General features: G+C 47.2%; 1 protein-coding gene across 1 annotated transcript in view; it reads left to right on the plus strand.

Moving 5' to 3' along the window:
• Positions 1–364: 364 nt before the first annotated feature.
• Positions 365–26,322, plus strand: part of CHRNA4 (cholinergic receptor nicotinic alpha 4 subunit) — a 43,641-nt gene continuing 17,683 nt past the window's right edge. Inside the window, exons 1-4 of the mRNA XM_075901039.1 lie at positions 365–808; positions 2,332–2,483; positions 14,181–14,225; positions 14,322–14,431. Of these exons, the coding sequence (XP_075757154.1) occupies positions 748–808; positions 2,332–2,483; positions 14,181–14,225; positions 14,322–14,431 (368 nt within the window). The 5' untranslated portion in view covers positions 365–747. The remainder of the gene's footprint in view (positions 809–2,331; positions 2,484–14,180; positions 14,226–14,321; positions 14,432–26,322) is intronic.

Here is a 26,322-nt window from a genome sequence, read left to right on the forward strand (position 1 = left end):
AGCTAAAAGTGCCTGCCAACACTATTCCCTATTGTTTTCAAAATAAATCGAATGTAAAGAACTGCTGTTGATGAGGGAATGTTATGGGGTAATAAATAATATTTAACTGGGGAGTGGGCCTGCACCATTCAGATCTGTATTAGGGCTTAGGCGCCAAAGATTTCCTTAAACCAAATTTCCTCCCTGCCTGGAGCCCTGACCTCTGAGAATCACCCCCCTTTGACATCCTCCAAGTCTTCCTTTCCTGCCGCCTGTTTGCTGGAGTACAGGGATTCTCTCCTCCCCCGTCTTTAGGCAGGAGGTGGGCAGGTCCAAGTGGATTTCATATGCAAACATCCCGTACTACCTCCCTCTCTTTTGCCAAGGGCTTTCACTGGCTTCCATGGACCATCAGCAGCGACCAATCTGGGCCAAGAAACGGCAGTAGCCCTGCTGGGAGAACCAAGCAGCACATTAAGCAGGCAAAGCAGCCCCTGGCCTCTAGAAAACGGGGAGAGGGGGGGATCTAAGGCGGCCGTGGGTTTAAAAACAGAGCTGGCAGCCGCACCTTGAGCCCCGGCGAGGAGAGAGACACACGCCCCGCAGGGCGAGCTGGACACGGCGAGTGGAAGGGAGCAAACAGACCGCCCGCCCCTCCGAGAAAGCGGTGGGAGGGCAGCTGGAGGGAATGACGCTGGAGCAGCCGGAGACGCGGAGCAGGAAAGTTGCTGCGAAGGGAGACTTTGCAGTCTAGGCACTTGCTCCGCGATGGGCTTTCTGGTGTCTCGGGAAAACCTCCTGCTCTTCCTCTGCGCGAACTTCCTCCCGGGTAAGTTTCAGAGCCGCTTTCCCGGGGTCCATTCCACCATCCCCCATCCCATCCTAGCTCCGGCTGGAGATTGCCCCATGGCAGCAAGGACCCCCCCCCCCCATCCCTCCTTGCTCCTTTCCATCAGATCCCCCCCCCCCACACACACACACTCGCTGGCTTGGCTTTGTGGGTCCTTTCTGCTGCGAGGCTGGCAAAGGGTTAACCCCCACTGGCCCTGTTCTCCCTGGTTGTGGGCTGCCCCCCCCCCACCCGCCCCCCAGTTCCTCCCCCTGCCTCCCTCCCCTTGGGGCACATTCCGCGCAGAGCGGAGGCTTTTCCGGGCCCCCTGCGGGGCTTCGATTGTGAACCCCCCGAGTGAGCCGGGCAGGGCGAGCGCCCCGGAGCCTGTCTCCCCAGAGGCACCATGGAGCCAAGAGGGATCCCCCCCCCCCACTCGCTGTGCTCAGCGGAGGGGTGATGGGGTTCATCTCTAGACTTGCCCTCTCTCTCCCAGCCCTGATCTGATGTCCTGACCCTGCCCTCCACCCCCGAAAACCTCCCTTTGCCCCGTCCCGAGCCAGTGGCCCTTCCTCCAGGCTGCCACTGTTCTCCCAGCTGTTCCAAAGCAGCGGCGACAATTGAACTGGAGAATGGCCCCGGCAGCCTAGTTCAAATGGCTTTTTAACAACCATCCCCTCCTCCCCCCAAGAGCCTTGCTAACCAGCCATGTCGGGGTATATGCCGAAAGGTGCAGGCCACCCCCAGGGGGGTGTCACTGGTATGTCACTGCCATGTCATGCCCACCTGTATGTGTCCCTCCTCTACCTGGCTGCATTTCTAATGTGCCCATCATCTTAGTGCAGGGGTGGGGAACCTACGGCCCCCGCCCGATGCAGCCCATGGCTTGTCTGGATCTTGCCCCTTGGAGTCAGGGGTTCCCCCTCCTCCAACCCCTGCTGCACCCCTGGGGGCTGGAGCACACAAAATCTACAAGTCTGCCTACCCTCCCTTGGTGTGCAACTTGTAGGGATTTCCCTACACCACCCCATACATATTCAGTGTATACTCCCCCTGAATTTCCCTAACAACCCTCTCCCCAGTTTTGTGAACTATGGTGCCATACAGCCCCCCTTCACCCTCATGGTCTCACCCCTCATCAGCCCTCATCCCCCCCTTGTAAATTCGAACCCCCCCCCCCTCAATTTCAATTCCTGGGAAAGCTACTGTGTGCAAGAGGAATGTAGAAAGGGTCTTTCTGCTCCTCAGTCCAAGTCAGTGAGGGTTTTGTTTTTTGTTTTTGTTTTTGCTTCTCACTTGTGTGCACTCCCTGACTGATTTTTCTGTGGGTCTGCAGCCCCTAACCCAACAAAGGTTCCCCAGCGCTGCCTTAGTGTCTAGGTGCTGTGCATCTAAATAAGACTTGCATCATAGTCGTCAACAGACAGAAGGGCTGAAGCATATTCAGGGAGAGAGAAAGATGAAGCCCTCCCCCCCATCAAATGTCTCTGCTGGGGTCTTCATGTCTTGCCTTTTCCCTGCAGTGTGCAGCCATGTGGAAACCCGAGCTCACGCAGAGGAGAGACTCCTGAGGAAACTCTTCTCTGGCTATAACAAGTGGTCCCGGCCGGTAGCCAACATTTCGGACGTGGTCCTCGTCCATTTCGGATTGTCCATCGCGCAGCTCATTGATGTTGTAAGTGAAACTGACTGTGCCTAGAAGCAGGGCAAATTCTGGAAGTCCTGGCTGAGAGGTGATTCCAGAGGCAAGCCAGTGTGTGTGTCTATTGTCTTATTTCACAATCAGAACATGAGAGTTTTATTGATGCTGGGGAACTGTTACCCAGCTGAACAGTTCTATTGAAACCAGTGAGATGACTGGTGCAGCTAACTGCTTAGCAAGGCATGCACAGTCTGGTAGTCTTGTAAATAGTATGTATTATTTATTTATGATTGTAAAAAATGTGATGCTCTTTCTGAAACCAAGGGAATGACCATGATATAAACTGCATACATCTATTAGGTTCAAGTGGAGTTTTGAGGGAATGAATTTTGGTTTAATAAGAAACAAGCAATGTCTTTGAAATTTGATCTGTAATTAGTATTCATGATATATAATCCTCATAAATAATAGTTCACACATCTATTACTTATCTTGTCCAAGGATCTCAATGTTCTTTCTTCACATGGAAGACCCTTTGGCTACTTTGAGGCACAGTGGTGGAGAGAAAATGTTCCTACATGTTTTCTTGAAGGGAATCAACATATGTGAAATATAGATGCCATATAAAATGGATTGATTTTTGTTATGAGTCAGGCACACGCCTTGGCATGGTATTTAAGGGATATGCTTTATGGCAATTGGAACTCAGTTTTCAAAGAAGAAAACAGGTGCATTATCATATACCCACACAAATTATCATTTTACTCTTCTAGAATGATTGTATGCACAAGAACCAGTCTGCACATGGAACTCAGATAACTAGTTTTGCATGCCAGTGTGTGTGTCTGTGCATGTGCACACTAGGGATGTTAAAATGCATTTAAGTAACCGTGTAATCGTGATGAAAAATTCATCAGTTACATGGTTACATGCAGGGCAGCAGCTGGCTCCTGCCAGTCTCCCCACACATGCTGTTTCCTCTGATACAGAGGCAGCAGCACAAGAGTTCGGGGGGAGCTGGCTCCCTGCAAGTACCAGGAGCCTGCGTGTAACTGTGAATGTTAACTGATGAGCCCAGGCTCATTGATTAACCGTACACAATTACACTTTCACATCCTACTGCACACCTGTTTAAACAGATGACATTACATTTTTGGAAACTGTCTGAATTATTTATTTAATAGAAATCTATACGTGCATTGTGTTCTTATGTATGTCACAGAGAGAAGAAAGGTCATGCACGAAGCTGTAGTGTAGTACACAAGATTTATTGGCATGCAATTGTTATTATGTACAAACGGCAAAGTCATAAATGAAGTTTGCAGGTCATGCCAGATGAGTGCTTATTAACCTATTAACCTTTTATACCCTACCACACCAGCCGGTACTCTGTATGCCACCTATGTAATTGAAATACTGTTTTTGGAGTGGATTAGAGAGACAGAAAACTTGATGCTAACATTCATCTTCCTCCCTTTGAAAAGCTAGGCTACCCATATCCCAGGGTCAGCCATATGCGACTCCGATAAGAATTCCAGCCAATACAATTTACAGAACTCTTGAAAACCCCTGCAATAGTTTTTCCACCCATAATGTGATTGTGACCATTGTGGTTCTTTCAGTGGTAGCAGAAAGTGCTCAGTTCTATTGGGAAGAACAGAAAGTCCCTTTTCCAGTGGTAGGCAGGTCATGAGATGCCAGGTCTTAAACTTGACCCTTGTTGAAACTGTCCAGAGTGGACCTCATGCCATTATAATTTTGAGGAATAAATTCTACCGGGGGGGGGGGGGGGGGGGAGATTAGAAAATGGTTTTATTGTGGATGGGTTTAAAAGTAGGGTGGTTCTTTAAAGCTGCATTCATGTGTGGGATGTTAGAAGTAGTCCCAGGTAGACTACAGAGTATAGGAGAGAGGATTGTCGATTAGTGATAGAGGCCCATGGTTCCACAATGTATCACATTTATAGCCATGTTATATGTGGATATCTGATATACGATCTAATACAGGCATTTGAGGAACGAATGGCACTTGTATGTGAGGGGTTGTGTATCTTGTTATATATAAGCCTTTGCTCAAATTACTTCAAGAACATAGTGTGGCATTGATTGTTATTTTATTATTGTGGTATCAGTGAAGAGCCTTAGTTTAGGACTAGGGCCCCAATGTGCAGGGTGCTGTACACACATAGGCTATGTCTACATCGCGCTGGTTTTGTGCAAGAAATATGCAAATGAGGCATGGTGAATACCGTCATGCCTCATTTGCATAATTAATGAGCAGCCGCTTTTTGCACAAGAAGGAGCCGTCTACACAGCTCCTTCTTGCACAATAACCCCCTCTTGCGCAAGAGCCATTCTTCCTGAAAAAAAGCGGCAGAACGGCTCTTGTGCAAGAGGGTTTTTTTGCGCAAGAAGGAGCTGTGTAGATGGCTCCTTCATGTGCAAAAGCCCCTTGTGCAAAAATGGTGGCTCATTAGGTATGCAAATGAGGTGTGGTGATATTCATCGCCACGCCTCATTTGCATATCTTCTTGTGCAAGAATGCGCAATGTTGACATACATAGCCATAGAATGAAAAGCCTGGGAATCCCAAATCTGTCATTGATGATATTTATGGTCCTCTGAATAAATGCGAAGACTAAAGATGGTACATCAACAATTGAGGTGGCATAAGAGAGACTTTCTATAATGCAACTGCCCAATCTTGGATGGTGAGATCAATACTAGTGCTTTGACATGCTTTTCCTTTCTTACCTAAGACAATACCCTGTAAAAGTCATATTCTGGTGTTTAAAACTGCAGTCAATAGGCAGGGCTGTGAAGCATCTGATGTTTAGTTTGTTATTCCCCATAACCTTCAATAAGGTTCTGCAGGTTTCTGGATAGACCTTTCCCTGAGAGAATTCCTTGTATCATGTTTCCAGTCCAGCTTAGGGTCTGTTTAACAGTTCCTCTTTTTACCGTAGCAGCATTCCTTTAGAAAACTTAGCACGATGATCAGACATGCTGTTAGAAGCGCAGCCTTCCCATTTTCAATACAACTTGCTTCTCCTCTACATGCATCTCAAAGGCAGAGAGTCATGAAAAAGAAAAAGAAACACAGGAGGGATATTCAAATTCTGATTCATAGTAAGAAAATCCAGAAAACGCAACATCGAATCCACTGTCTTCACCCTGTTGTGGACAGTTTGGTACTGGACTATGAGACTGAGGCATGGGGTCAAGAACAGACTAGCTACAACATATTTACCTTCTATGCCCCTCCCTCTTGGGGATCATGGAGTACAACATATTCCCCTTGAGAAAAGAGACTATGCAGTTAAATTCCACCCTCAACATTGTTACTGCTATAACCCCTCTGCTCCAACTGTGTTGAAAGGTGTGCATGCCTAGGGGGCGTTGACTCATGGAGAGGAGGAGTCAGGAACTAGCCAGTCTACCTTTCTCCATTGCAGAGGAACCCATAGGACCAGACTGACCCATGGAGTAAGCCAGCTTGTGTTATCAGAGTACGTGGTCCCCAGGCATGGAAAGTTCACTAGGTTATAGGTTACACAGGCAAAAAAGTAGCAAAAGTTTCCTTTCCACCGGGGGATCAGCACGGGGCTCGTGGTGATTGGGGAAGAAAAGGCCTTTCCGCTATCAGAATGACCCTGACCCTTTTTTCCACTCCACGTCCTAACCTACTCCCAGCCAAACCAGCCAACCAATCGACCTACCAACCTTCCTCTTGATTAGTTCTTCTCTTGAAACGCATGGGATGTGTCTACACTGGCATGAATTTCCTGAAATGCTTAAAACGGAATACTATTCCGTTTTCAGTTTTTCCGGAAAAGGAGCATCTACATTGGCAGGCTGCTTTTCCGAAAAAGCCCTTTTTCTGGAAAAGCGTCTGTGGCCAATGTAGACGCGCTTTTCCGGAAAAGAGCCCCGATCGCCATTTTCACGATCGGGGCTTTTTTCCGGATAAGACTACTGGGCTGTCTACACTGGCCCTTTTCCGGAACAGTGTTCCGGAATAAGGACTTATGCCCGAGCGGGAGCAGAATAGTTTTTCCGGAATAGCGGCTGATTTTGTACAGTAGAGCATCGTTGCTTTTCCGGAAATTCAAGGGCCAGTGTAGACAGCTCGCAGCTTATTCCGGAAAAGCGGCTGATTTTCCGGAATAAGTGGCCCAGTGTAGACACAGCCATGGTGTCCATGGGATGTCATTATTGCTGTTGACTCCATGTGCTCAGACCCAAGGGCTATTGAAGGCAAGGTAAAATACTAAGACAGACAGAGAGGAAGAAGGAGCCAGGTGACCAGGAATGCACCAATTCAGTGACTCTTCAAGGCAGCCTCCATGAGGGAGGCACCAGCGACCTCCCACAAGAAGCTAACAGAGCTGGGTGACATTTCTGCAGGAATTTTTGTTCATTCATTATAAAAACAGGGGTTACTTTTATTTATGTATTTATTTTGCAGAAATGCTTTTTCCCCCCCAAGAGTTTCTAGCCTTTGGATGGAAAAACTAAACCTGGAAGAGGGAGAGGAAATCCTCCCCCCAATATTTTGCTCCCATTCTTTCCATTGACTCCCCTCCTTTTCCTGGAGACACCGTGGGGGAAAAGGGAAAATAATAATAATTTGTAAAACTTTTCAATTTTTTGGTATTTCATTGATAAACTGAAAAAGTCCTTTGCGGAAAATTTAAAAAAAAGCCCACCTCACATTTAAAAAAAAAACTAGGATAAATGCTGGGCTTTGACTAGCTCTAGGCATGAGGGCCATACAGCAGAAAGCCCGAGAAAGAGAAAGGAGTAGCAAACACAACCTGATCCCCTCCCCCACTCACGTGAATCCCATTGGGGCACTGTGGGAAGAGCAATTTGGGGAAGCCCATGCCCCATGAACTTGATGGGAGGATGCACATCACCTGGGTGCCACTAGCGGCTGTGGAGCAGCAATGGGAGGGGCTGCTTGGGTGTAAAATGGCATGCTGCTGTAGCCTCGTATCCATAGGGCTTGCACTCAACATGCACACGCATGCCCCAGCCTCTGCACTTAGGAGAGACCATGGCACTTGCCTTTTACACCTCACCCTTGGATCTGCCTCCAAATATGGAGGGAGCAACAGAGGTTGCCTGGAAGAATTTTCACTTCACTTAGCACCTTCTGCGTATTTTGAACCACAGGGAAACTGGAGAGGCCTTAGAGCTAGACGGGACCTTTTTACACACCTAGGACATTCTCCTGCAATAGTGCAGGATTTTCCTCTACTGCAAACCTCCCCCCTCTCGCTACATCTAGACTACAGGCTTCTTGTGCAAGAAGCTTTTTTCAGAAAAGATCTTCTGAAAAACCTTCTTGCGCAAGGGAGCATCCGCACTGCAAAAGCGCATCGAAAAAGTAATGCGCTTTTTCGAAAGAGAGCATCCACACTGCCTGGATGCTCTCTCGCATGTAAGCAGTGATTGCTATGGACAGAATGGCCGCCAGGGCACCTGTGCTTTTTCCTCTTCCCTCTTCTTCTGAAAAAACTCCCTCTTCCCCATCCACACACACCGTTTTGCAAAAGAGCTCTTTCTCCAAAGGGCTTCTTCCTAGTAGAATGTGGATTGCCAATTGCGCAAAAAGCCCTCTGTTCTTTTGATTTACTGTCGAAAGAACATGCTTGCAGTGTAGACATAACTCAAGTTTTGTTGGAAAAATGGCTGTTTTTCCGACAAAACTCTGTAGTCTAGACATAGCTTCAGTGATCCAGGCACTTTGGGGCATCTCTGATTAGTGTTTGATGTTTGCAAGCAGCTGCACTGCCTAGGTGCATTTGTGGTGCTGGGGGAGAGTACGGATGAGGCATTGCCCAGCTACGAATTTCCTGGCTTTTAACATTCAAAATGGGTTTGAACTTGAGTGAGTCTGAGGCTAATAGTGAGCTGCTTTTGCTTAAAGAAACGCTGACATGCGAGATTTATGACGCCAAGCCAATGAGAGCACCACACATATACAAAAGTCCTTAGTTTTGCTGCAGCACCTGAAACTATGAGAACTGAACTAAATCCAAAGCACTTTTCTTTGGTTATTTACACAGCAGCTATAATTAGCATGCAAGCAAACGAACGATCACTTAACAGTTCAATTAAATTGTATTAGTAATAGCCGAGCAATTTGTATGTCTTTCATTGCATTTCATTTATTTATCCATATTTAGATTTTGTAATTTTGCACTCCATTCGTGCTTAGTACAGGATCTGCCTATCTAAGGTTATCAGTAGGGTTGCCAGATGGTTGAAACAAAAACACCAAACACCCCCCCACCCCCCAAAAAAAACACAGGGAAAAAATTGCTTCCCCTAGGTCTTTTGGCCGGCAGCCATTTTGTGCCAACAGCCTGGGGGAACCAGGTAAGCATGAAGGCTGGAGTTCGGGGGCTGAAGGTGTTGGGGGCCGGGGGGGGGGGGGGGGAGGAAGGGCTGAGCGCTGAGTGTTTGTAGGGTTGGCAGGTGCCTGGCATTTTTGCCTCCTGGCCAGGGAAAAATTCAGAAAATACCCAACATCTCAAGAGTCCAGTGTTCTCTGAATTTTTTTACCCGACAGGAGGCAAAAATACCGGACTGTCCAGGTGAATACCAGACACCTGGCAACCCTAGTTACCAGACGATTTCAAAAAAATACTGGACACACTTGATCTCAGATGGGGATGGGATCTCGGGTGGAAGGGAACTGGGCTGACTGGGAAGAGGTCGAGGGGAGTGGGGCTGGCCAGGGGAGACTGGGTGGAGGGGAGGAATGGCCAGCAGGGTTGGCCAGGGGGGAACTGGCCCGCGGGGAGAGGGGCTGGCCGGGAGGGGGTCGGGAGGAACGGGGCTGGCTGCGGGGGGGGGGGAACCGGCCAGTGGGGAGTGAGGCTGGGTGGGGTGTGTGTCGGGGGGAGTGAGGCTGACCGGGGGAGATTGGTGGGGAGGGGGAACTGGACAGCGGGAAGCAGGGCTGGCTGGGAGGAGGTTGGGGGGAGCAGGGCTGGCCGGGGGGAACTGGCCGGCAGGGAGCAGTGCTGGCCTGGGCGCCCGCAGATCCTGGGGTGCTGCCCGTCCCATGCACAGTCCCGGTGGGGTGCACGGGGAGTCCGGTGCTGGGGATTCCATCCTGCCCTGGTCCCGCCTCTATCCCTCTCCTCTTTAATGTGTAGTTGCGTACTGCCTGGCTAGTAGACACGCTCATGCAGTGTGAGTATATTTACCAGCCAGGCAGTACGCAACTACGTACTGATACTCATGATCATAATAAAACTTACTTTATTAGAAAATACTGGATATTTATGTGTCCAGTATTTTCTCAATTTGTTTCCCGGACAGAAAGCTCAAATACCAGACTGTCCAGTTCAAAACCGGACACCTGGCAACCCTATGCCTGTCTCCATGCAAAAAGCATGCAATGAGCTGTACAGATCATTGGAGCTATCATCGGGTTGTGTGTTTTCAAAATGACTCTCGTAGTTTTAGTCACAAAAGTGAGTTTGCAGTGTTTTAAGTTAATGTATTTTGTAGCAATGTAAATACTGCAGAGGCCCAGGTTTTCAAAACTAGACATACAAAATGCCCATGAACATTGTTTGACTGCACACGGATACTGTAAATGAGCAGACAAGGGAGTAATTGCACCTACAGCTGGCCCTGGACATGTTCTTACTGCGTTTTGTGTGCAAATGTGGTAAATGCACACACAAATGATCAACCATACATCTAATGTGTGGTTTGCATGTGTTTACTTTAAATGAGTGTCTGTCGTGTTTATACAAGGAAACATTTTCAAAAGTGCCTCAGGTGGAGATTGTCAAAGGCACAAATAAGTTAAGCACCTAGTTTGCATTAACATCTCTGATGCACTTTTGAAAATTACACTTTAAGTCAGCGGTCTCCGACCTTATTAACCACAAGATTGCTTTTTCAATGTAAATGCAATGTAAGATCTACCTAAGCCCAAATACCTGGCCCCGCTTCCTTCCCACCTTTCTTTGAGGCCCTAGCCCTGTTCCACCCCTTCTCTGAGACCTCACCTTGCTCGCTCCATCCCCCTTCCTCCTCCATCCTCACTCACTTACACCAGGATGGGGTAGGGGTGTGGGGTACAGGCTCTGGTCTTGGGCTAAGGGGTTTGGAGTGTGGGAGTGGCTCTGGGCTTAGCCCAGGGTGGGGATTGGGTTTCAGGAGGGGTTTCAGGGTGCAAGATCTGGGAAGCAGTATGGACGGAGTGGCCACCAGAGCACCTGTGCTTTTTCCTCTTTCCTCTTCTTTCGAACAAACTCCCTCTTCCCCGGCCACACACACCTTTTTCCGAAAGAGATCTTTTGGAAAAAGGCTTTTTCTTCATAGAAAGAGGTTTACCAGTGTCGGAAAAAAACATCTGTTTTTTCAATATGTGTCGAAAGTACGCAATTGCAGTGTGGTCATAACTGGAGTTTTTTCGGAAAAACAGCTATTTTTCCAAAAAAGCTCTGCAGTGTAGACATACCGTTTAACAGAGATGGTTTCCTGGTGGTGGAGCAGTGGGGTTAAGGCAGGCTTACTCCTGGGGCTGCAGGAACATGCCAGCCACTTCCAGGAGCAGCAATTACCATGGGGATAATTACTTCAGCCACAACAGGTTTGGCATTTGAGAACTCACGCCTCAAAGAATTAAATGTAAGCGTAAGAGAGAAATGAACATTATGAAATTCACTGACCAGTCAAAAACCAAAATAACCCACTTTGCAAGCAGTAAAAGAAGTAACAAGGACACCCCACATATGCGTTCGGTCAGGAGAGTGAAGGACAGTGTGTGTTTGTAAGAATGACAGACACACACTGGCTACGTCTAGACTGGCATGATTTTCCGCAAATGCTTTTAACGGAAATGTTTTCCGTTAAAAGCATTTGCGGAAAAAAGCGTCTAGATTGGCATGGACGCTTTTCCGCAAAAGCACTTTTGCAGAAAAGCGTCCGTGCCAATCTAGATGCGGTTTTGCACAAGAAAGCCCCAATCGCCATTTTTGCGATCGGGACTTTTTTGCACAAAACAAATCTCTGCTGTCTACACTGGCCCTTTTGCGCAAAAGCTTTTGTGCAAAAGGACTTTTGCCCGAACGGGAGCAGCATAGTATTTCCGCAAGAAGCACTGATTTCTTACTGTGTGTGATTTCTCACAGTCACTGTGTGTGAGAGTGACAGAGATTTACATTGCAAAGCTCCCTCTGTCCCCTTCTCGCTGTGTGGAGATGAGATACAGGAGTGGAGGGAGGAGGGACACCCTGACATCAGCATCCCCCTTCTCCCTCCCACATCCTGCACAGTCAGCAGGAGGCTCCCAGGGGGGCAACTCCCAGGCAGAGAGCAGGAGCAGCATTACAGTGGGGAGAAGGAAAACTGAAGTGCCAGCCCTTGATAGCTTCCTGGCCAAACCAGTCAGGATCACCCATCAGAGGCTCCAAGATCTACCAGTAGTTCCCAATCTACTGGTTGGTAACCACTGCCTTAAGTGGTTTAGGAGCCTAATCCCTTTTAGTGGAATGAGTAGATATGAGTGAATACTCCGAAACAGGCCTTGGAGGAGTGAATGACTGAAGAGACTGAAGGATATAAAGTCTTTAATTTCCAGTTGACCAGTTCAAATCCAGCCCAAGTTGGTAACAATCAGCAATTTTTATCACCTGTTGTCTTTTAGTGACCTACATGAAAGATCTGCATAGACAGATGTCCAATTTGCAGAAGCTGTTCTTACAGGTCGGGTGCCTTGATTGTCAGTCTCATGAGAAAACACAAGGATGGAAGGAGCATGGAGACTGAGCTACCATCTTTCATGGAGATGGTCCCTGTGGGTCGGATCTGGAAATGAGGGGAAGATTTCACTGGTATTGTGTCTCATGTGGATATGAAGAAAGTTTCGGTCTCCAAGAGCTGCCAGTGGAGTTGGCACTTTTATCAATGCTAAATTCATTTTTTTTTGTAATAAATGAGAGGATTACATGACAATTCTTGTGGGAACTACCATTGCAGCAGCGAGATACTCCCTTCTCAGCTCAGGGAAAGCTTAGAATTTGGAAGCAAACAAATAACTAGAGAAAACTTTAGACAATGCACTTTCCGGGCAAAGGGCCAAGGTGTGAATACAGGTAACCCAGCCCACCAGTTCTCATTACAAGTCTATCTGAAGGCTACCAATTTGTGCTGTAGGAAATTCCTTATGCTTGATGACAGGTATGTGTGGAAATAAGGCTATGTCTAGACTATGCTCTATTTTCGAAAGAGGACATGCAAATTCCCTGGGAATTCTTCCGATCTCATTTTCAAAAGCAGAAGGAGTTTGGATGAGGGGTTTTTTTGGGGGGGAAAAAAACCCTTTTTCGAAAAAACCCCCTGCTCTTCCTTAAAAAATGAGGTTTACGTGGTTTTTTCGAAAAAGGTTTTTTTTTTTCAAAAAAAACCCGCATCCAGACTTTCACTTTCGAAAGTGAGATCAGAAGATGTACCTAAGTGTGCTGGACAGGAATGAGGGACAGGCCCCTGGATCAGGTGGCCCTTGGTTCTAATCCTAACCACTAGACCTTCCTTCCTAGCACAGTATTATGTGGTGTTCTGGAGGACACATTTTGGAGAGGAGAGATGCATGCTAGAGTAAAGGCTGACAGTCATTGGTCATGGCCTTATAATAAAGAAGGGCAAATTCAGATCTGGCACAAAGCATCACTCCCAAGCTGTTGGAACAATTCACAAAGGCTACGTCTACATTGGCCCCTTTTCCGGAAGGGGCATGTTAATTTCACGAGTCGTAATAGGGAAATCCACGGGGGATTTAAATATCCCCCGCGGCATTTAAATAAAAATGTCCGCCGCTTTTTTCCGGCTTTTAGAAAAGCCGGAAAAGAGTGTCTACACTGGCCCCGATCCTCCGGAAAAAAAGCCCTTTTCCGGAGGATCTTATTCCTACTTTGTATGCAGAGTTTGAAGTAGGAATAAGATCCTCCGGAAAAGGGCTTTTTTTCTGGAGGATCGGGGCCAGTGTAGACGCTCTTTCCGGCTTTTCTAAAAGCCGGAAAAAAGCGGCGGACATTTTTATTTAAATGCCGCGGGGGATATTTAAATCCCCCGCGGATTTCCCTATTACGACTTGTGAAATTAACATGCCCCTTCCGGAAAAGGGGCCAATGTAGACGTAGCCAAATAGTGCAAGGGGAAGATCCAGACATCCCCATGTAACTCACTTCTGCAGCCAGACTGGTATTGCCCTATCAAGTGAGAATTTGCATGCGGTATTTGGTTGGTTCTCACTTGGACAACTTCCCGGGAAGTCCCCATGAAACTGTGTTCAGCAGACAACCAGGGGAGAAGTGATGTACTAATGTAACAGCCATACTCCCCATTGTGGTGGGGTGTGTTTTAGAGCTGTGGATTACTTGCCCCACATTCCCAATGGTGATGCACTTGGCACATCTTGGCTGGATCTTATAATACCCCTCAAAACAAGTCTTCTTACTACACACATTTGTAGGAAAATCTGTCCAACAAATCCAAGCTGGTCTTCTGCCAAGACTGCCACATCTTAGCCTCAGCAGTTTGGTGGTACCCAACAGGCAAAGTCTGCCCCATGCTAAATCCAGGAATATCCCTTTTTAAGATGACAAATGCCTTTATTGCTGAGATGTTTTTCTGATGACAAAAATGGACCACAATAAATATGCCTCTGGTGTCTGAGCTTGTGGTTTTTCCCTTCCAGGATGAGAAGAACCAAATGATGACCACGAACATGTGGGTGAAGCAGGTGGGTCCACCCAAAAGGTGTTTTCTTGTATTGATTTTTGGTCTATATTACAGTTCTAATGCCTGGGTCCCTGGTCATTGATCTGTGTTTTCCCAGGAGTGGTACGACTACAAGCTGCGTTGGGATCCTCTGGAGTACGAGAATGTTACGTCCATTCGAATCCCTTCAGAACTCATCTGGAGGCCAGATATTGTTCTCTACAACAAGTGAGTCTCAGCTCCAGAGCCGAAAGAGAACTGAATTCCTTTAAAAGGCTGCTCCACTCATGACACTGGGGAGATGGTTGTAATTTTCTCTCACCTATTCCATGTGATGATTTTCTTGTCAATACAGGTTTTAATGCTACCATCATTCTGTAGCATCTTCCAGGCATACGTTAAGCAACATTTGCTTCGGGGGGGGGGGGGGGTGTGTGTGTGTGTGTGTGTGTGTGTGTGTGTGTGTGTGTGTGTGTGTGTGTGTGTGTGTGTGTGTGTGTGTGTGTGTGTGTGTCTCTCTCTCTCTCTCTCCCTCTCCCTAGGCCCACAGTGGTTCTCAACTTGTTTCAGTCCACGGACCACCAGGCCAATCAAAAAATTTTCGTAGACCACCTCCTTTTTGAGACATGATCAAAAAGAGCAGACAACGAACATTTTGGTTTGAAATTTATTTCTTACTAACAGATTTTTGGTGCCTGTCCACACCGTGTGACTTTGGACAATGTTCCTATGGACCACTGAAAAAGTCACCATGGACCATCAGTGGTCCATGGACCACCAGTGGAAAACCACAGCCTAGAGGAAGAACTCTGCATACAGTGAATTGCTTTGTTGGGGTAGGGTTTTGATTTTGTTTTAAAGCACATCCCTGTAATAATGAAGCTGCTAATCCCAGAGCTCCCAGCTCAATTAAGTCCCTTTTGAATAACCATCCATCCAAGCTCTCTGTATTCCACCACCACCACCAGTTACAACAATGAACATCTGAAGATGGTGTGAAAATGAGGATAATATACGGGGGGAATGTCATGGATCCCCTCTGTCCAATATAGGCTGAAAAGGAACATTTTCTGGTTCTAACTGCTCAGGGGTGGGCAATAACTCAGTGGCGGTTCATTAGCCCCCGGCCGGCTATCCCCACTATATTTAGCTGCACAGCTGCAGATATGGGCCATTGCAGCTCCCATTGACTGCAGATCCTCGTTCCTGGCCAATGGAAGTGACAGGAAGCAGCACGGACTGGGACACCACTCCCCACAGCTCCCATTGGCTGCGAACAGTGATCTGCAGCCAATAGGCGCTGCGATCGCTGGCACCTGTGGCTATGTGATAGGACTTGCCAGGAGTTAACCTTGGTAGATTGGATTCAGCCTGTAGGCAGGTATTTGCTCACCCCTGTGCTCATGGATTGTGATCTGTATTTCACTTGACCACCTCTTCTTCCTGGGCAACAGAGCAATGTTCTCTAACTTACCAACACGATCTTTGCAGAATGTGATAGGAGAAAGGGAGGAGTGTTTCTGAGAAGTTGTTTACAAACTTGCCTTCAGCTTCTTAGGCTGGGTAGCTGTTAGGGCTTGTTTTTTAGGTTCTGGCTTTGGCCCACAGAATCTCTAGTGTTATTTGTGAGTTAACTGTAATAGCTGTATCTGTGTGGGGGAAATCTGGGCATCATATAGACACGTATGGCAGGAGAAGGTGATTGCCTTCTGTGACGGCGTGTTGGGGCTTTCCCGTCTCCTGCACCCTCGTAATGGCACGGACAGACTCCACCAGCCAGTAGAACAGAGGGATTTTATTGCTTCTCCAGGATATAGCATAGCACAGATGTAATCTGGTTACAGGGCAGGCCTAGGATGCCTCAGCCCCCCTTGAGATGGGGGAGACCGGGCCCCTAAATCCCAGCCTGTTGCCTAGGCTGCTTCCTCCATGATCCCAGACAGAAACTAACTCACTCTTCCAGCCCTGCCCCCAGCCAGGGCTCCACTCCCCTTCTTCCCATTGTTCTGCTCCCTGGGAGATACCTGTCTGATGAGTTTCGAAGCCCCCTTGCATAATGACTCATCCCCTGCCCTGCTGGGCCGTGCTGCAGCCAGCAGCCAGTGGAGGTCACTCACAACCCACTGCCCAGCATAGCAACCAGCAAGGTATCCCCCACTACGTCACACCTTCTTTACTTGATACCGTTGGACAGCAATGGCCAAATGTGGTTCTGAGCGAGCCCTGTACAAGCTCAGTGTTAGCCACTCCAGTGTCAGAACCCAGAGGAGAGGAGAGGAGAGGAGAGGAGAGGAGAGGAGAGAGTACGGGTTAGTCTACACTGCACCATAGGTCAAAATAAGATACGTAATGGGAGCCACGAAAATTGCATATCTTATTTCGATGTTATTTTGAAATAGCTTATTTGGCACTGTCTACACAGTACTTATTTCTAAATGAATTGCTATTCCAAAATGTCCCTTACTCCTTGTGAAATGAGGTTTACAGGGACGTCGGCAGAGCGATCCCATTATATTTCAAAATCATGGGCGCACTCAAAAGACCTCCAATATCCCGAAATAGCGCTGCAGTGTAGCTGTTGCCTATGTTACATTCCTGATGGGAACATCAGAGTGACTCTCACACATTCCTGAGTGCCAAGGAACGTGGGCCAATATTTTTGTGACTCAAAACAATGAGTTTGTTTTGCTGTGCATTGTGAGGTCCTGTCGTGCATTGCGGTGCCGGTTCAGAGGGCAGCCTGCTGCTGACGTCGATCCTTGTGATTTCTAAAAGCGTCACGAGTTTTAACATGGATGATTATTGCTCTACAAATTCCCGCCAGGAAAGTCTGCTGTCCAGGGTTGGATAATCACTGCTCATCGTTCTCTTCTTCTAAAAGTTTCACTTGCCCAACCAGAGATTAGGAACCATGTGACTTCGGGGAGGGGGATGAGAATCACACAGCAGGGATAGTCAATGAGCTAGATTCTCAAATGCACTATAACAGACCCTTTACATATCTGGGGCGGGGGGAGCAGTGGTAAAGGTAACTTTTAGCAGCCTTTTTGCTCTCCATATTTTGTAGCTGGCCAGAAACAAAACCAGCTCTTGGCATAATACAGGGCATGAAGGCTGCTGTTAACTGTCATCTGAAGCACCCTACTGCCTCAGCATGCCCTCTATATATTTGAAACAAGGACACATTGGGGTGGAGGAGCCCAGATGACCTGTGCAGTGCTCTGTCCGGCTCTCTGCTGATGGAACAGTTCCTATGGGATAATAGCATTGATTAGATATGCAGATTAGACATGTAATCAATCACACATCTAACTTCTTTGCCAAGCTGTACACTAGCATTATTGAAAGCACAGAAGAATTATCTGCAAAGCATGCTTTAGAGTCTTCTATTCTTCCCAAGATGCTTTAAATGGGATTGCTACTCCTGGTTCTTCCAGAGTTTTGTCTCATTGAATCATAGGCGATTAGGGTTGGAAGAGACATCAGGAAGTCATCGAACCCAACTCCCTCTCAGTGCAGACCGACCCCAACTAAATCATCCCAGCCAGGGCTTTGTCGAGTCTGGCCTTCAAAATCTCTAGGGATGGAGATTCCACCACCTCCCAAGGCATCCATCCCAGTGCTTCCCCACCCTCCTAGGCCGTGTCCAGACTCAGGGGTTTTTCGGGAAAAGTAGCCTTTTCCCGAAAAAACTTCCCCTGCGTCCAGACTCAAGCCGCGTTCTTTCGAAATTATTTCGAAAGAACGCGGCTTTTCTTTCGATGGCGGTAAACCTCGTTTCACGAGGAAGAACGCCTTCCTTCGAAAGTTCCTCTTTCGAAGGAAGGTGTTCTACAATGTAAAGAGGCCGTCTTCGAAAGAGAGCATCCAGACTCGCTGGGTGCTCTCTTTCGAAAAAGCGGATTTCCTCTATCGAAAGATCCGCCTGCAGTCTAGACGCGATCTTTCGAAAGATGCTCTTTCGAAAGATGCGCTTTCGAAAGAGCATCTTTCGAAAGAAGCCTGCAGTCTAGACATAGCCCTAGTGAAAGCATTTTCCCTAATATCTAACCTAGACCTTCTCCACTGCAACTTAAGACCATTGCTCCTTGTTAAGAAATGAATGGGTTAAAAATATATCTAGGGGGTTCGCAGTTGTACAGGCTATTGAAATGATCTTTTCCATTTGCTTGTCTCCAGGGGCTTGATCCTCTCCGGTGCTAAACCATGCAGCTCTGTTTGAATTCACCGGAGGTGGGGTGTGCTAAGCAGCTCTGAAGATTAGCCCCATGTAATTATTAATTCATGGGCACTCAGACCATCTTATCCTATAAGCCAAACACTAATATATGATTAGCAGCTTAGACTGCAGCCAAGGGAAGGGGCAAACAATTTCCTGTATTCTTAATATACATGGGGGGAGGGTCCCTGTTTCTACACCGACCGGACACAGAAAAATGCAATGTCCCTGTTCAAATCTTTTTTGGGCAGCCCCTGAAAAATCCAGCAAATCCAGATACTGATGGAATGGGATTAGAGCCTGACAGTGTTAGTAACAGAATAAAAATAATAATGTCTCCTTTACACTGAGAACCATGTATTATTAATAAGAGTTAATTATCAGAATTGCAGTAGTCACGGACCAGAAGCACACTGTACGGGCACAGAGCAAAAAAAGACAGATTATGCCCCAAAGAGTTTACAATCTAAGGCTACATCTAGACTGCATCTCTCTGTCGACAGAGGGATGCAAATCAAGCACACCGAAATTGCTAATGAAGCAGGGATTTAAATATCACGTGCCTCATTAGCATAAACATGGCTACCGCTTTTTTTAATGGAGTTTGTTTTTTAAAAGAGCAATCTAGATGCGGTTCTGTCAAAAATAAAGCCTTTTTCCACAGATCCCGTATTCCTCAAAAAATGAGGTTTACAGGATCTGTCGAAAAAGGGTTTATTTTCGACAGATCCATGTCTAGACTGCCGTTTTTTTGAAAAAAACCCATTTCGAAAAAGAAGCAGTGGCCATGTTTATGCTAATGAGGTGCAGGATATTTAAATCCCCACTTTATTAGTAATTTCGATGTGCCTAATCTACATCTCTCTTTCGACAGAGCGGTGTAGTCTAGACACACCCTATGCGACTACACAAGTACAGAAGGACATAAAAATGGGTATAATGGGTCAGTCCAAAGGTCCATCTAGCCCAGCGGCCTGTCTTCCAACAATGGCCAATGTTAGGTGTCCCCAGAGGAAATGAGCAGAATAGGGACTTATCAAGCAATCCTACCCTTGTCACCCATTGCCAGCTTCTGACAAACAGAGGCTAGGGACACCATTCCTGCCCATCCTGGCAAATAGCCATTAATGGATCTATCTTCCATGAATCTATCTAGCTCTTTTTTGAACCCTGTTAAAGTCCTGGCCTTCACAACATCCTCTGGCAAGGAGTTCCACAGGTTAACCGTGCACTGCATGAAGAAGTATATGATGCACTAACAAAGGGGCCACACAAAAAAACCCATGGTGATTCACCACTGTATTGTAAGAGCGGTGATCATTGCACACCAGTTTCCTGGCCATGTCCGGTTTTTTTAAGGCACTTTGGCTGAGAGGAGTTGAGAAGGGATGTGCATGATAGTGAGCTGTCCTAGAGGATAATTACAGGGTTCTTCTGCCATGCTCTATATTTTTCTGGCCGTGTAAATAGATGTAAGCGTTTTATAGCTACTTCAAGACTAACCAGTGTTGTTTGGGTCTTTCGGGGCAGGGGGCTGACGGTGTGGGGTGTGCAGGAGTGAGGGCAGGGGCTTGGGGACATGGTGAGCTCAGGGTAAGAGGATAAAGGTGTGGGGGGTACAGAAGTAAGGGTTGGGGATTGAGGAGGGGCTCAGTCAGGGGGTGAGGAAGGGCTCAGGACAGGGGTTGGGGCGTAGGAGTCAAGGCAGGGTGGGTTAGGAGGAGGAGAGTAGCTCAAGAGAGGGGGTGGAGGTGGCCACTGCCTTCCTCTAGTGTCAGCCCAGGGCAGAAGGGGCTGTGCACCCCACCTGCCGCCATCTCCCCGAGACCAGCCTTCAGTGGCAGGGAGCCTTGCACCCCGGCTTCTCCCTGGGACAGGCCTGGGGCCGGGGGGGGACACTGTAGGCCACTCACTATGATCGGCCCGGGGGAAGGGGCCATGCTGCCGGCCAATGGCTTCTTGCTAGACTGCTTGCTACCCCTTTGTGGTCATGCATGACTATAACTTTCCTCGTTCTCACACCCTTCCCTTTCCGTTTGATATGAAACCATTGGATTCCATCCACATGCCATTATCCTGGCACAACCAAGCCAGGGTTATTTCAGCGTTGAACTATTTTAATGCGAATCATTTTGGAAGCTCCCACACTAGCTTGCGGGGGAGGGAAGCTTCTGGCTATGAGGCTGCACAAAAGTTTTCCTTCTTTTTAACCTCTGGGAATACGTCGGAACGATGGAATTGTATGTGTTCTGAGATTTGCGTCTTCAAGGATATCATATCCCTTGTTGTCAGTGAGTCTCTTATCTGCACTCATTATTGTCAAACGCTTACATTTGTATCCTCTGGGGCCCAAAATAAATCAGCAAATTTGGCCCATTTGATCTACACAGTCTATGTCTGTCAACATTCATAAGGCATGTAAAACCAAACCAATATCCTGGGGGAAATTAATATCCTGGGGGATTTTGCAGGCTGGATAAATTAAGCTCTAAGAATCTGTAAATTGTTTCTAGTGGATCTCACAAAGCATATGTAAAACAGAAGAAAATAATTTGATAGTGAAAAGACAAAACCTCTTTTCCTTTATTTCCTTTCCCATCAAGCCAGATGTTCCATAATTGGAGTTTTAAATGATTGTGAAAGTAGCTTACCCAAGGCTCAATGAAGTTGAGCCAATCATATGTAGTGAATAATTTATTTGACATGTTTATTATCCACAAGCATTTTGCAATTTCCCTGAATTTATTTGCTATTCCAATTATTTGTCAAACAGCTTCAGAGAATAATTTGTGGGTGCTGCTTTTTCACTGCTTTGCCGCCCTGTGTAGCTATTTGGCCTATGTGTAAGGTCTGCCACATGCTATTGTCAGTGAGTAGAGAATTTGGAAAAGTAGCCTTATATAGATCTGTGAAATCAATGGCAGGCCATGTCCTCGGAGCTGCAGATTGAGCAGTTCACTGAGAATATTTGAAATTCCGATTTTCCTATATGCTTGTTACTGGATACATGTGATTGCATTTCTGTTATCTGATTGGAGGAGTGTAACAACTGGAAAGGAGGTTTCTGGCTGAATATTTGCATTGAGACATTAAAAATTCACTATCATCAACACAAGCAACTCCCTTATATATACTCCTGCTTTTGTCACTTCCACGTCAGTTCATCTGATGACGTGGCTTTTACCCACGAAAGCTCATGCCCTAATAAATCTGTTAGTCTTTAAGATGCCACAGGACTGCTCGTTGTTTTTAATTGGAATGTTACTGTAGGTCCTCTTTCATGTTTAGCAATGGTGTGGGGAAGAGAACTTGAAAAACCTAGATTGGTTTAAGTTTGTGCTTGCAGAAGAAAAGGGCAGAAATAGTTAACTTTATCTCTATTTGTAAGGAATCCATTTGCAGGCTTCTATAATGCTGTTTAAATTTAAAACAGTGTAGTCAGAAATTAAAATAAAATTGCACCTCATTTATAAGCAGCCTGAAAACTTTTAATTTGAGGAGCTGATGTATCTCTGAACTACAGGGAAACCAGATGTGGGCAAAAGGATCTTTTAATGAAGCAGGGCTGATATTTGTCAGCAGAGCAACAGAGTTCCTGAATTTTAATTAAACTCTCCTTATGATAAAGATGAAGTGAGGAGTTTAAAGGAGACTTTGAAGAAAGAGCTCCTTGATTCTAGAAATTAAATCTGTGAGGGGTATAGAACACTGAGAAGGTGTTTACAGAGGACAAGTAGGCTATGTCTACACTGGCCCCTTTTTCGAAAGGGGCATGCTAATTTTAAACTTCGGAATAGGGAAATCCGCGGGGATTTAAATATCCCCCGCGGGATTTAAATAAAGATGTCCGCCGCTTTTTTCCGGCTTGGGGAAAAGCCGGAAAAAAGCGTCTAGACTGGCCCGATCCTCCGGAATAAAGCCCTATTCCGGAGGATCTCTTATTCCTACTTTGAAGTAGGAATAAGAGATCCTCCGGAATAGGGCTTTATTCCGGAGGATCGGGCCAGTCTAGACGCTTTTTTCCGGCTTTTCCCCAAGCCGGAAAAAAGCGGCGGACATCTTTATTTAAATCCCGCGGGGGATATTTAAATCCCCCACGGATTTCCCTTTTCCAAAGTTTAAAATTAGCATGCCCCTTTCGAAAAAGGGGCCAGTGTAGACGTAGCCGTAGTGTATCCAGCCAGCGTTCTCTTCTGCCAATAATAATAGTATTTGATGGAAGAAAATAAGTCATGGGGGAGTAATTACTGACAGATATTTAGGCCTTTCTGGCCTCAACAATTCAGAGATCTTGACTGTGTTACGTGTCTTGAAAATGCTCTTGTTTGGGTGCTGGCTGGTATTTCTGGATTATTTTCACCTATCCTGCTATCAAACTATATTGCAGCTCAATTTTCTTCCTTGAACAAGCCAGCAATATGGTTATACTCTGAGAAATGACTGTAAAATTGGCACTTTCTTGCTGAACATGTTTGCTTCGCCATGTCTAGTCAGAGTCAGACCTGCTAATTTGACAGACTATGGGTCTGATCTAAAATCCACTAAAGTCAATGGAATAGACCCCAATTAGCCGCACGCAGTCAAGGCAGCTGTGGGGAAAAGGAGCTGGAGTGAGTTCCAGTTAGTGGCTGCTCAACAGAATTGTTAACTAAAATCCCACTGTGGGAACAAAGTCTTCTCTTCCTAACACACACGAAATCCCACAGAGAGCAGAATGAGGCCTGGCCACCCTTTTGTTCCTGGTGACAATGTGTGACTCAGAGCAGCCCCTGCCTGACTCTTTGATCCAAGGCTGTTTGTGTAAGGTGGGCAGTTAAAAAAGACCCTTCTTCCTCCTTGTCAGACTTCCCCAGGAACCATGTAGAATCATTGAGAGATGGCATGTCTAAAATCAACACAGTGCTACTTCTACAGGAACAAGGTAGGGGAGGTAACGGCTTTCAATAGACCAATTTCTGATGGCGTCCGAGATGCTATTGAACTTCCCCAGAATTCTGCAAGTTTTGAAGAGCTTGGGGTAAGCTCAAAGCCTGGCTCTCTCACCAGTGAAAATTGGTTTCATAAAAGATGGTGCCTTCCCCACCACGTTGCCCAAACAACCTGGCTGCCACAACATTGCAAACTGCTTCTCCATAAAAAACAAAACACAACAAAATGAGGAGTTCTGTGGCACCTTAAAGACTAAGAGTATGTCTACACTACCCCGCTAGTTCGAACTAGCGGGGTAGTGTAGACATACCCTAACAGATTTATATGGGCATAAACATTCATGGGTTAAACTTACTTTGTCAGGTGCATGGAATGGAAATTACAGAGGCAGGGATATAGATATATGTGTTAGTATAACAAAAGAAGAGAATTTCAGGGGGTAGCTGAGTTTAGTCTGTTACAGAAAAAAACAGCAAGCAAATCGTCTGGTAGCACTTTAGAGACTAACAAAACATGTAGATGGTATCATGAGCTTTCGTGGGCACAACCCACTTCTTTAGATGACCGGAGTTATTATTAGAGGATAAGGAAACTCGAAATAAATAGGAGAAGGGAAGAGCGGGGTGGGGGAAGAAAAATTTTCTGTCACCCACCCCCCTACCTCTATGCATAAAGTATCAGGAGAAAGGGTACTAAATCTGAGTAGATAAAGATCAAAGTCAGTGGATGGATAAGGCAGGAAGGATACCATTCAGAAAGAAGGGAGTTACTTATCAAGTGTAGGACCAGTGTTAACAAGGCCAATTCAGCAACTGAGGGGAAGGTGTGAATAGCAAGCGAGGAAATATTGCCTTTGCAATGAGACAGCCATTCTAAATCCTTATTCACGCCTAATTTGATTGTGTGACATTTACACAGGAATTGCAGCTCTGCTGTTTCTCTTTGTAGTCTGTTTTTTTCCTTTTTTTAAAAAAGAAAGATGGCTACTTTTCAATCCATTACTGAGTTTCCAAGGAGGCTAAAGTGTTCCCCTACCGGTTTATGTATGTTGTATGAACCATGGAGCTGGAAAAGACTTCAGAAGGTCATCAAGTCCAGCCCCCTGCTCTAGGTAGGACCAATCCCAACTACATCAACCCAGACAGGGTTTTGTCAAGCCGAGACTTAAACACTGCTAGGGATGGAGATTCCACTACTTCCCTAGATAACCCATTCCAGTGCTTAACCACTCTCCTAGTGAAATAGTTTTTCCTAATATCCAACCTGGACCACTCCCACCACAACCTGAGACCATTGCGCCTTGTTCTGCCATCTGTCACCACTGAGAACAGCCTCTCTCCATCCTCTTTGGAACCTCCCTTCAGGAAGTTAAAGGCTGCTATGATATCCCCCTTCACTCTTCGCTTCTGCAGACTAAACAGACCCAACTCTCTCAGCCTCTCCTCATAGGTCATATGCTCCAGCCCCCTAATCATTTTGATTGCCCTCCGCTAAACCCTCTCCAATGTGTCCACATCCTTTCTGTAGTGGGGAGGCCAGAACTGGACACAATACTCCAGATGTGGCCTCACCGGAGCTCAACCTAGTCTCCAAGGAGACCATGTGGTGCTTTTCCTCTGTCAGGAAACAACTAAGGTAGCAATTTGGGGGACAGAGAGAGAAAGCAATGTCTATTCTCTGCTCCGCCCTCCTTCCTCCTGTCTCTTCTCTGCTCCGCCCTCCTTCCTCCTGTCTCTTCTCTGCTCCGCCCTCCTTCCTCCTGTCTCTTCTCTGCTCCGCCCTCCTTCCTCCTGTCCCTTCTCTGCTCTGCCCTTCTTCCTCCTGTCTCTTCTCTGCTCTGCCCTCCTGTCTCTTCTCTGCTCTGCCCCCTTCCTCCTGTCCCTTCTCTGCTTCGCCCTCCTTCTTCCTGTCCCTTCTCTGCTTCGCCCTCCTTCCTCCTGTCCCTTCTCTGCTCCGCCCTCCTTCCTCCTGTCCCTTCTCTGCTCTGCCCTTCTTCCTCCTGTCTCTTCTCTGCTCTGCCCTCCTGTCTCTTCTCTGCTCTGCCCCCTTCCTCCTGTCCCTTCTCTGCTCCGCCCTCCTTCTTCCTGTCCCTTCTCTGCTCCGCCCTCCTTCCTCCTGTCTCTTCTCTGCTCCGCCCTCCTTCTTCCTGTCCCTTCTCTGCTTCGCCCTCCTTCCTCCTGTCCCTTCTCTGCTCTGCCCTTCTTCCTCCTGTCTCTTCTCTGCTCTGCCCTCCTTCCTCCTGTCTCTTCTCTGCTCCGCCCTCCTTCCTCCTGTCTCTTCTCTGCTTCGCCCTCCTTCCTCCTGTCTCTTCTCTGCTCTGCCCTCCTGTCTCTTCTCTGCTCTGCCCTCCTTCCTCCTGTCCCTTCTCTGCTCCGTCCTCCTGTCTCTTCTCTGCTCCGCCCTCCTTCCTCCTGTCTCTTCTCTGCTCTGCCCTCCTGTCTCTTCTCTGCTCTGCCCTTCTTCCTCCTGTCCCTTCTCTGCTCTGCCCTTCTTCCTCCTGTCCCTTCTCTGCTCCGCCCTCCTTCCTCCTGTCTCTTCTCTGCTCCGCCCTCCTTCCTCCTGTCCCTTCTCTGCCCCGCCCTCCTTCCTCCTGTCCCTTCTCTGCTCCGCCCTCCTTCCTCCTGTCTCTTCTCTGCTCCGCCCTCCTTCCTCCTGTCTCTTCTCTGCTCTGCCCTTCTTCCTCCTGTCCCTTCTCTGCTCCGCCCTCCTTCTTCCTGTCCCTTCTCTGCCCCGCCCTCCTTCCTCCTGTCTCTTCTCTGCTCCGCCCTCCTTCCTCCTGTCTCTTCTCTGCTCCGCCCTCCTTCCTCCTGTCTCTTCTCTGCTCTGCCCTCCTTCCTCCTGTCTCTTCTCTGCTCTGCCCTTCTTCCTCCTGTCCCTTCTCTGCTCCGCCCTCCTTCCTCCTGTCTCTTCTCTGCTCCGCCCTCCTTCCTCCTGTCTCTTCTCTGCTCTGCCCTCCTTCCTCCTGTCTCTT

This window comes from Pelodiscus sinensis, chromosome 18 (genome assembly GCF_049634645.1).
Source record: "Pelodiscus sinensis isolate JC-2024 chromosome 18, ASM4963464v1, whole genome shotgun sequence".
Classification (NCBI taxonomy): Eukaryota; Metazoa; Chordata; order Testudines; family Trionychidae; genus Pelodiscus; species Pelodiscus sinensis.